Raw genomic sequence first — 11,229 nt, forward strand, 5'->3', positions numbered from 1 at the left:
CATCATATGGAGGTTTGGGAGAAGCAGCAGCCCAAGAAAAACATATGTGGAGTGGGAGAAGCAGCAGCCCAAGGGAAACGTCATATGGCGGGTTGGGGGAAGCAGCAGCCGAAGAAAAACATCATATATGTGTGGGAGAAGCAGCAGGCCTAGGAAACATATGTGGCTTTGGGGGGAATCAGCATTCCAAGAGCCTCCCATCGAGCGCTGAGTGGGGTGGGGAATCCTCCCTTTCCTCCTCTCAGCGATCTTTTGAGAAGGGAGGCTTCTCAAAATGGGATGCTCCCATCTCTTTGCTCCCCTCAATCCATCTCTCTCTCTCCCTCTGTCCTCCCCCAATGGCTCAGTGTGAAAAACTGTGGGGAACCGTGCAGAGGAAAAGGAGAAGGAAAGGGGGAGAGAAACGGGTGGAGAAAGAGAGAGAGAGAAAGAGTGACACACAAAGGGGGGAAGTTGGGAGACGCTCCCTCTAAATACTGACACCCTCTGCTTTTGGGGGGAAAAGGGCGATCTCAGGAGGGGAAAGGAGAGGAGGGTCCTTGGTGAAGCTCTACCCCCTATTCCCCCTATCCCAGTTAAGCCAGCTCGGTTTGGGAGCCCAGCTTTTTTCTAACTTCATTTGGGATCTTCTAACTTAGGATCTTCCTTTCCTCTCCTCGCCCCCTTTGCTGGCACTTTCGGAACTTCTCTTTGTTGGGCGGGCAATTGAGGGTGGGGGACATACAACAACCTAAGGACCACTCCCCAAAGCCAGGAAAAACATAGAGGATGAAAAGTAGCAGATCACCCAGTGGAAAGCCAGACGCTTTCCTTTTTTCCATGAACCACAGCCCTGCTGTGGAATAAAACGTTTTCTTGAAATCTGCTTCTCATTTTCCATGGGAATTGACGTTCTCTACCTCCCCCTCCCCAACTCTCTCTGCCGTTTTATTTAACCCTTGGATCTATTGAACCACCAAGTCCAAGCCCCCAATTCATGCATACAACATCATTCCAGTACATCATTCTAATGTTTAACAGTGCTAAACCATTATAGTATTGCATATATCATTCCATTATTCTTAAAATATAACAAATTCTTCAATATTTTCCGTTACCATGATTTTTTATCTAACCATTGATAAAACAAATCCCAAACCTTATAAAATTGTTCATCTTCTTGTTGTACAATTTCAAATGTCAATTTACTCATTTCCGCACATTCCATTATTTTCTGGATAATTTCCTTCTGCATTGGTATTTTCTCATTTTTCCAATTTTTTGCAAATACAGTTCCAACTGCTGTTAAAACATTTACAATCAAATATTTCAAATCTTTGTTGTATATTTCTGGTATAATTCCCAATAAAAAAGTCTCTGGTTTAAAGTCTATGCGTTTTTATAATTATTTATGATTATTGTGTTAATTGTGTTAAGGGGGGGGGGGAATGGGATGCAGGAGTGGGGCTTCGGGAGGCAAAAAAATAACTGTATTCGGTGTATAAGATGCACCAACATTTCCATGCTCTTTTAGGGGCGAAAAAGGTGCATCTTATACTCTAAAAAATACGGTAGGTAACCAGTAGAATTTTTAAAATGGCAATGCCAAACAAATACAGATGCCTTGCACATCATTTGAGTGCCAAACAATTTACAAAACCAGTTGATTGATAACTCTTTGAAGCAATTGAATTGGGACATAACTAAAGCATAGATACCTGACCATGGTTTTCCCTGCCTAGGAATATCGATGAGCCAGTATTGTTTGTCTATTCTATCTACACTTGGGAAGCTATGTCAATGTAAATGCCAAAGGGAAAAAAAATTAAAATCCACTTTGGAGATTCATGCAAACCACTGGGTCACTGGATGAATGCTAATCCTTCAGACAGGGAAATCAGTTAAGACCGACAAAGGAGACTATGGGGAGCTCTGGCTGGACATGAGAGCTCCTTGGTGTTCCCTAAGCGTGCTTGTTTTCTTGCAGACGTTTCATTACCCAAACTAGGTAACATCATCAGCGCTAGAAGGGAGGGGGGTTTGCTGTCAGTTTACATTGTAGGGACTTCCCTGTCAGTGTCGATGGGGATGATGGTCTTGGAGGTCCTTGGTTGGGCTGTTTCCTGATGGATTCTTTGGCAGTTCCTTGATTGGTGCATTGTTGAGTTGATTGTTGGTCTGCTGTGAATCCAATTCAATCATCACCCAGATCAGCAGAGATCAACCCCAAGGTTAACATCAAACCAGCCATCAAGCCAACAAAACCCCCAATCAAGGAACCGCCAAAACAGCCAACAGCCCAACCAAAGGACCACCAAGACCATCGTCCCCACACAAACCTTGGCCGGGAAAGAGCCCCAAAGAGAAGCAGAGAGCAATCCCCCCTCCTTTCCAGCACTGATGAAGTTACCTAGTCCGGCAGGGAGACGTCTGCCAGAAAATAAATTAATCAGAATAGAGTTGGAAGGGACCTTGGAGGGAAGGGACCTCCTGACCAAGCAGGAGACCTGATACCATTTCAGACAAGTGGCTGTGCAGTCTCTTTTTTTAAAAAACCCTCAGTGATAACAGAATGCCAGAGTTGGAAGGGACCTTAGAGGTCATCTAGTCCAACCCCCTGCTGAGGCAGAAGAAACCAGGCCACCCAGCGAGCGCAGCCCCTCCGCTCTCCGCTCTCCTTCCTGGCTTTCCTCCAGCTTCAGGATCATTTGATTTCTGAGATCAAAAACGCCAGGTGTTTTGTTTTGTTTTTTGAAACTCGGCTGCCTTTTCACTAGTCTCTCCCCGCACCTCAGCCCAGCGGAGCCTTGCTCCTTCCCGGCGGCCGCCACTAGGGGTCAGGCGCGGACGCTCTGGGACGCCGCTTGGCCATTCGGGCGCCGTCCGGCTGGCGGAGCACAGGAAACCGGAAACGGAAAGTAACGGGCGGCCGTTTTCCGCTTCTTGCCGAGTAGAAATGGCGCCCCTCGGCCGCTACGTCCTGGTCTTCGGTGGCTTCGCTGCTGCGGTGGGCCTGACCCTCTACCCCATCTACTTTTACCCCATGAGCCACCTGGGGGACTACAGTAAGGGAGGGCCCGCGGCCACCTTCGCCGGCTCCGGCCTTTCCTTGGGGGGCAGGAGGGGAGAGGAGGCTGAGGCCTTGTGGGGGTCCCAGCTGGCCTGCTGGGCTCAGGTGCGGGCAATGGGCTGCCTTTATTCAGCGGAAGAAACAAATGATCACAGCCATCCCATAACTCCCCTCGTTTGAAATCCGTTTGAAAAAAGGCAGCTAACCGGCAATGTCCCCCCTGCAATAAGAATGGCGGTTGGGGGATTAATTCCCCCCTCCCCAATTGCAGACGTCCTCTATAGTCGGTTGAGAGGGCAGCCTCAACACACGGCTCTCTCCTTTTTTAAAAAAAAAGAGCAAACAAACGGGTATGATTAGGTATTGATTTATTTAGAGTATGGTATCTACAGGGGTGATGCACTAAATAGATAAAAGTTTGTTATTTATCATTTTATAATAATAATGATGATGATGCCCATTGTCACCGGGGCACTTGGCATCATGTCCAAGAATTTTAAATGATACATCAAGAAATTGCAACTTCCTGCAATAACACCAGTGGAACTGCAAAAAACTGTGCTATTTGGAACACCTTATATTTTAAAAAGGTACTTGGTTGATACCTAGGACGTTGGCAGCAACCGTATCAACCATTAGCACCAGTCAATGGTATTTGTGATACATCTTTACATTTTTAAATGTTCAATTGACTGAGTCCCATGTTTAATGAATGAATAACAATAACAATAATAATCTTGGTTGATAGCTAGGATGCTGTATCAACCATTAGCACCAGTCAATGGTATTTGTGATGCATTTCTGCATGTTCAGTTGACTTCCATGTTTAATGAATAAAAGTTTAATAATAATAAGAAAAATATGGTTTGTCAGACAGATGTGCAATTGGATTTGGCATGTTTGTCTACCTATCAAGGACCTGGGATAGGTGGAGGTGGATATAATTATTATAGATTTAATCTTCGATTCACAGTCTGGGACTGGTAAAAAATATTTTTATTATTACTTTCATTAAACATGAAACTCAGCCAACTGGGCATTTAAAAATGTATCACAAATATCATTGACGGACTCCAATGGTTGCTGTCATAATCCTAGGTATCAACTTATTATTATTATTATTATTATTATTATTATTATTATTATTATTATTATTATTATTATTATACTTTATTAATTAAACATAAAACTCAGTCAACTGAACTTTCAAAAGCGCATCAGAAATACCATTGACTGGTGCTAATGGTTGAAATGGGGTGCTGCCAGCGTCCTTGGTATCAATCAAGTATCTTCTTTAAAAGTATGTTGTTCTGAGTAGTGCAGTCTTTTGCCGTTCCGCTGGTGTTATAGCAGGAAGCTGCTTTATTACTATTATTATATACTTTATTCATTAAAAAGGAAACTCAGCCAACTCACAGTCAAAAATTCATCACAAATACCATTGACTGGTGCTAATGGTTGATACGTCTTGTTGACAGCATCCTAGGTATCAACCAAGTACCGTCATTATTGTTATTATTATTGATTTAATCTTCAATCTGATTTACATTCTGGAACTGGTAAAAACAATTCAAGTCCTAACCAAGAACCTAAGAGCTGTTAAGGTAATGTCCGAGTATATAGGCGGTATATCAGTATTAGTATTGAGTACTATGCTATTCAAGAGTAAGGTGGTATTATCAGTATTAGTATTATATTGAGTACTATGCTATTAGGTGCATATATAGGGACATGGGCTTGTGTGTATATACGGTAAATTTACATAAGCAAAATCCTAGCCTGGTCAGTAAAAAAGTCTGTTGGGAGATAAGAGTCAGATACAATGTAGGAAAGATGGAGGAACAAAGTAAAACTGTAGTAAGGAGTAAATTCAAGAAACTAAGAAAATTGCATAGAGTGGTATTGGGGTTTTGGTCTGAGAGCCGGGAACAGATACAGAAGGGTAAGAAATAGCTGTTGTGAGACTTAGCCTTAAATGCCACATTTAACATATTCAAGAATATTGAGCTGTAAGTCAACTAAGTGTGCATTTTACCTACTTATGTATTTTATATTTATTAGAAAAGGCACAAAGTATAAATCGAGCCGGCATTATCCAAGAAGATGTACAGCCTCCAGGTATATCTCTAAATTACTTATTGAAGTGTGTCTGTTCAGGAATATTATGGTTTAATAATTATCCCAAAATACATAAGCAGTGGAGTTTAATTTGGATGCCAGCCTGAGGATATGAGATACATTTTTAAGTTGATAGTTTCTACTTGGTTGAGTCATTCTTTTACTGCTTAGAAAATTGTTCCCAAGTGTGCAGTTTGTCACCTCCATATATTTTACTCCTGCTCAATTTTGGAAATATAAATGGGAAAACAGAGGCAGATTGGACCTTAGTTTATACCTCTTTTGTTGAAAAGAAGGAAAACATGTAAATACTCCTCTGCTCTATATTAAGGTACCTCCTTCGAGACACAGTTGTTATTTGTTTTCCTCAAAAGCTCTTCCAGAAGCACATAGTATTTCTTCATATTGTTCAAGGGACAGATTGTCTCAAGCTGAATCAGTTGCCAAGTGTCTGAATTTTGATCATGGGAATGCCACAGTAGTCGTAAGTGTAAAAAATGGTCATAACTTTTATCAGTGCCGTTGTAACTTTGAACGTTCACTAAGCGAACTATTGTAAGTCGAGGACTACCTGTATGATATATAAATAAATTAAATAAAGGTTTTTGGGGAACTTGGAAGAACATACACCTCAAGGGTGATTATCAGTAGGCTGCATACTTTCTCTGGAAGATGGGATACAGGGAAAGCTGTATAGGTAGCAAACACCCCCAAAGTCATGTGGTCAGAGGTCAGGTGCTCAGCAGTTGGCATGTATTTAGGATGGCGCTGTGATCCACTTAACAACTGTGGCAAAAAAAGCTCATAAAATCAGTTGCAACTAGCTTAACCGCCTTGCTTGGGAAAGGAATTCTGATCCCAATTAGGACTGTAAGTCGAGAGTGAATGCAAAAGTAATAGGACAGTGATGGTGAATCTTTTCGTGTGCGCGCTCGTCTGGGCTGCGACCTGGAAGAGGAGCTGCCCAGGAGGCATGCGCGTGCCGGAAAATGAACTTCTGGTTTCTGGCATGCACATGAGTGCCAGCCAGCAAGTTTTCCGGTTACTGGCACGCATGTGTGCACACTGATCAACTTTCCGGCATGCATGCTCACGTCAGAAAACGGAAGACCAGCTCTTCCAGTTTCTGACATTGCCGCAAGCACGAAGCCTAGCTGATCATCGCATGTGCATACGTGCCAGAAACCCAGAAGAGGAACGGATGACGCCACACGTGCCAGGTGACATGGCTCCCCATGCCACTTTGGGCATGCGTGCCATAGGTTCGTCATCATGGTAATAGGCGTTTTATTACTTAACAATGTTTGGGAAACAGGTGACTGACTATATTAGGAGAAATGCAGTACGGAAATCCAGATTTTTGTCGTACAATTAAATCAGCGCAAAGATGTGCCTTTTTTTTTACTGGTTCCCTTGTTTTTATATTTAGTGTACGGTTGTTGAGATTTTAGTTTGCAGAAATTTGATTATATGGAAAGAGTGGGGGATGAATTGTAAAATAATGGTATGAAGAAAGAGAAGATACAAGACAGGAAGTCATGATTGGTGGAATTGACAAAATCTTCAAATGAAACAAGTGAGAAGAACAAAACAATGTGGACATAGACAAAACAAGGATGATTTGCAAGATAGAAAGATATGGAAAGGAGCTGCAAGTTGTGTTAATAACTAGATTTAATTGTATTTTCTCTTTAATGCTTTTAGTTCCTCCTGTTTGCAGTTTCTTATTCTCTTTCTGTAATTCTGTAGGGTATGTTTGTGAGATCCTGCCACTGTGTGATGTTATCCAGCTCTTTTCCTTGTCAGCTAAATTACTGAAATTGTGTTTGCACAAATTAGCCAACCACATTTTTCTTGGCTGGTTGTGCAAGCTAGCCGATCTGATTAGTTTTATGGCTTACAAATCCAGACAATTTGGGTTAATGCAGGAAAATTATTAAATTACCCTTTGGTGAGGACTCAGCTGTATGAAATCTATTTTAGTGGGTTGGATGAAGGCCAGTAAGTAAAATATTCCAAGAAATAGAAGTGCTATGCTTAACTGATTTTCCCTATTTGAAGAATTAGAATCTGTCCAGCCACACAGTGGTTTGTACGAATTCCAAGACAGGGAAAACCTGGTCAGAGTTAGCCATGCTTTAATTATATCCTGATTCAATTGCTTCAAAGTGTTATAAAGCAGCTTCCTACGTTGTTTGGCACTCAAAATATGAGCACAACATCTTTGTATTTTACAATACATTATTGTATTGTCATTTTTAGAACTACTGGCTACCTATTTGTTTCTGTGTATTTAAAGTGTCAATTTAGATACGTACAAAAGTATATACTCCTTTGCCAAAATACCTTCTCTATTCAAATGAAAATCAATTTCTTCCCCTTTTTGAGATGAAATAGAAGAGGGGGAGATAAGACTTTAGTTACTATAACCTAGTTAGGAAATATCACGTTAATGAAGTTTATCAGCATTGTTATTGATTGGACTCATTGTCTGCAAACCAACATTTCTGAGGATTCAGATCTATTAAATAAAACTAAAAAGTAGGATTTTTTGTAGATTAACCAAGTTTCTCTGAAGTTTCTTTTTAGCCATATTTTGTCCCACACTCGTTTATTAAGCAACTATTTGAGAAACTAGAATGTGCATTAGTGTTCAAAGTTACTGATTATTGCTGGATATTTTTTCCCCCTGCTACACTCCTATTGGATAATGAGTTTATTGACAGGTTTATTAATTGGGAAATGTCATATTTTAGCTTTTAGCTTTGGTACTTATATTTATATGTTGTTTGTTGTTAGTTGTTTAAATCATTGTATGTTGTACATCCTCCCAGAATCACATTGTCAAGAGTTGGGCAGCCTTTAAATCTCGAAATAAATGAGTTAGATTTAAGAGTGGAATTTCTTTCCGAGAAAACCTGTTAAATTAGTCAAGGGAATAGTTGTTATTTCGTCTACTGTTCTTTTCCCGTGGTATTTGGTCTCAGAGGCAGTTCTATTCCCCAACCCTCCTCCTGTATTGGATGATCATTTCTCAAAACAGTTAAATCTATCCTGCGTTGTTATACAGTGTGTCATTCAGTAAGAACTCTGCACAGTCTTACCCGATTAGTTGATGAAATTTCACAAAGAGGAAGGCTAACCAGAGTCTTAAGATTACCCTCATAGGAAAACTACATATTCTAATGTATGCTTGTAGCAGTGATGGGATTCAACATTTTTACTACTGGTTCTGTGGGCATGGTGTGGCTTGGTGGGCGTGACAGGGAAAGGATACTGTAAAATTCCCATTCCCTTCCCACCCCACTAACCAGCTTTCCAGCTCTGTTCTCCTATGCAGGGCAACAGAAGAAGACCCGCCAATCAGCTGGGACTCGGGAGGCAGCTAGATGGGGGCGGAGCCAGCCAGAGGTGGAATTTACCAGTTCTCCGAACTACTCAAAATTTCTGCTACCGGTTCGCTAGAACCAGTCAGAACTGGCTGAATACCACCTCTGACTTGTAGGAACTCCATTTCTGAATCACTCTGACCTCAGATTAATTTTCCAATTTTAAACAGATCTGACTGCTTGGGGGGTGGAGTGGGGTTGTTTTGTTATTTAAATTATATGGGTTATTAAGGTTTTCCCTTTGATATATGCATGTTTACTATCTCCTTGCACTGATACTGATATTAAAAGAAATAATTCTAAACGTTCTAATTATATATTTTCCTGTAGGATTAAAAGTGTGGTCTGATCCGTTTGGAAGAAAATAAAAACCTATCCCTGAGTGAGAGCTTGAAGAAGTGTGGATTTCCCTTTTTGCCATCCATGTTGCTCCAAGACCTTTTCGACAACTGAAATAATGTGGAAAAAGGGGTTGGCATGTTGGCTTGCATTCATGCAAATAGACTCATGGTATTTGCTAATTTTCAAACATTACGATTCTCTCTGATCTTGATATGGCAAAGAGAACTGTACGGAATGATTTCTGTTAAGAAAATGGAATAATAGATTTTCCTTTACTGAAAGAATAAATGTTATTTTGATCTGTACAGATTATGCAGATGATGTCTGTATAAAATATGCTAATAAAGTATATTATTTAAAAAACACATGTTCTAAAATGGTGCAAAATAGAACCTTTTTATAATTACCACGGGATAGGCTGCTCAGTGTTTCAGCTGTTCTTTAAATGAAAAGATGAACTGAGAATAACAATAGTTATTTCTGAAAAAGATATTCCAGATAAGCACATTATAATTTCAGGCTCCAAGAAGAGATGATTTTTAACTGGATTGAATTTCTAATTAAAACTCTACCATTTTGAGTTCAGGGCTTTTAAAGTTAACTTTTAAATTAAGAGAAGCTACATTTGTCCTTTTCCTGTTACAAATAAAAAAATGTGTATTACCCATTAAAAAAAATTCGTAGTTATATACTGTTTTTCTTTATTTGAAACTTTTCAGTAATTTTGTGTTTAAATTGTCACTAGGCTGGCTTTGCCTGGGACATCATGGCTCAGTGGCTAAGATGCTGAGCTTGTTGATCAGAAGGTTGGCAGTTCAGCGGTTCGAATCCTGAGCGACGCACCCGTTGTCCCAGCTTCTGCCAACCTAGCAGTTCAAAAGCATGTAAAAATGCAAGTAGAAAAGTAGGAACCACCTTTGGTGGGAAGTTAACAGTGTTATGCCAGCCACATGACCACGGACATGTCTTCGGACAGTGCTGGCTCTTTGGCTTTGAAACGGAGATGAGCACCTCTCCCTAGAGTTGGGAACAACTAGCACATATGTGCGAGGGGAATCTTTACCATTACCTTTTAGGTTGGCTTTGAGACGTAAATGTAGAAATTGCCTACCTGTATTCTGGCAGGTCTTTTCTAGTAGGCAGATAGTAATTCCTAGTCTTGGTTTTCTGCACACATATTGACCAGATAAAACCAAGCAGCTCTATATAACAATAGCACTTAGATATAGCACCCCGTAGTGCTTTACAGCCCTCTCTAAGCGGTTTACAGAGTCAGCATATTGCCCCCAAGCAATCTGGGTCCTCATTTTACCGACCACAGAAGGCTGAGTTAACCTTGAGCCACTCAGAATCAAACTCCTGGCAGTGGGCAGTCAGCCTGCAAAACTGCTTCCATATCTATTGTGACACTTATTTTTTCCCCAAATATCACAGGTATATAAAATGTGTACAGCAGTAATTCACAAGCATTCAAACATCATGTGGTATCAAAGTATAGAAATCATCTCTTGCTTAAGGGTGTGAAATTGCCTAAACCTCCAAATAATAGGCTGCTTTGCCCACTTGGAATTGCTGTAAAGGATACACTCATTATGCTTAATCTAAACAGTGTTGTAGGTAATGATATTTAACAGACCTATAAAGTTAAACAAAATGATTGTTGGTCTAATCAACTTGAAGCCAAGTGAAACCACATTTGTGTAGAACAACCATATGAGAGAACATTCTTTAAAAAAATTTTTTTTTAATTTCTAGACAAACGACATAAAACATAAAGCCATCTTCCATTACATACAGTGTGTCAATTGGTTACAAGGTTTTTGTGTATCCTTTCCATAGTCATCACTTGCAATTTATATAAATCACATAATATCAAATCGAATATGTTTGTATACATTATTATCATTATATCTCATTTGTTTGACTATCACTATTCCTTCATTTTAAACGAAATATACTAAATATTGGGTTCATTTATATTACAACAATTCATTACATCATCTTCAGTCTATCCAATAATAATATACGTATCTTTATGTTATATTCAGTATCATTCTATTATTCTTGTATTGATAACATTCTCTAGCATCTTTCATTTCTTTGTTTTTTTTATCTAACCATTGATAAAATAAATCCCATGTCTTATAAAATTGTTTATCTTCTTGTTCTCTAATTTCAAATGTCAATTTACCCATTTCAGCACATTCCATTATTTTATGAATAACTTCCTTCTGGCATTTCATTTCATGATCCTAAAACCATCCAGTAATATTACATCTTTATATTATATTCTATATAAAGTTGTTTATCTTTGGTTACAAAAGCAAAAGC

General features: G+C 39.7%; 1 protein-coding gene across 1 annotated transcript; it reads left to right on the forward strand.

The window, feature by feature from the left end:
• Positions 1-2,915: 2,915 nt before the first annotated feature.
• On the forward strand, positions 2,916-9,575 carry SMIM20 (small integral membrane protein 20). Its single transcript, XM_081959456.1, has 3 exons — positions 2,916-3,044; positions 5,111-5,167; positions 8,887-9,575. Exons 1-3 carry the CDS (start codon positions 2,936-2,938, stop codon positions 8,922-8,924), a joined length of 204 nt encoding a protein of 67 aa, XP_081815582.1. The 5' UTR covers positions 2,916-2,935; the 3' UTR covers positions 8,925-9,575.
• The last annotated feature ends 1,654 nt before the right edge of the window (positions 9,576-11,229 follow it).

Source organism: Natrix helvetica (genome assembly GCF_964273705.1).
Source record: "Natrix helvetica genome assembly, chromosome: 7".
In the NCBI taxonomy this organism is placed as follows: domain Eukaryota; kingdom Metazoa; phylum Chordata; class Lepidosauria; order Squamata; family Natricidae; genus Natrix; species Natrix helvetica.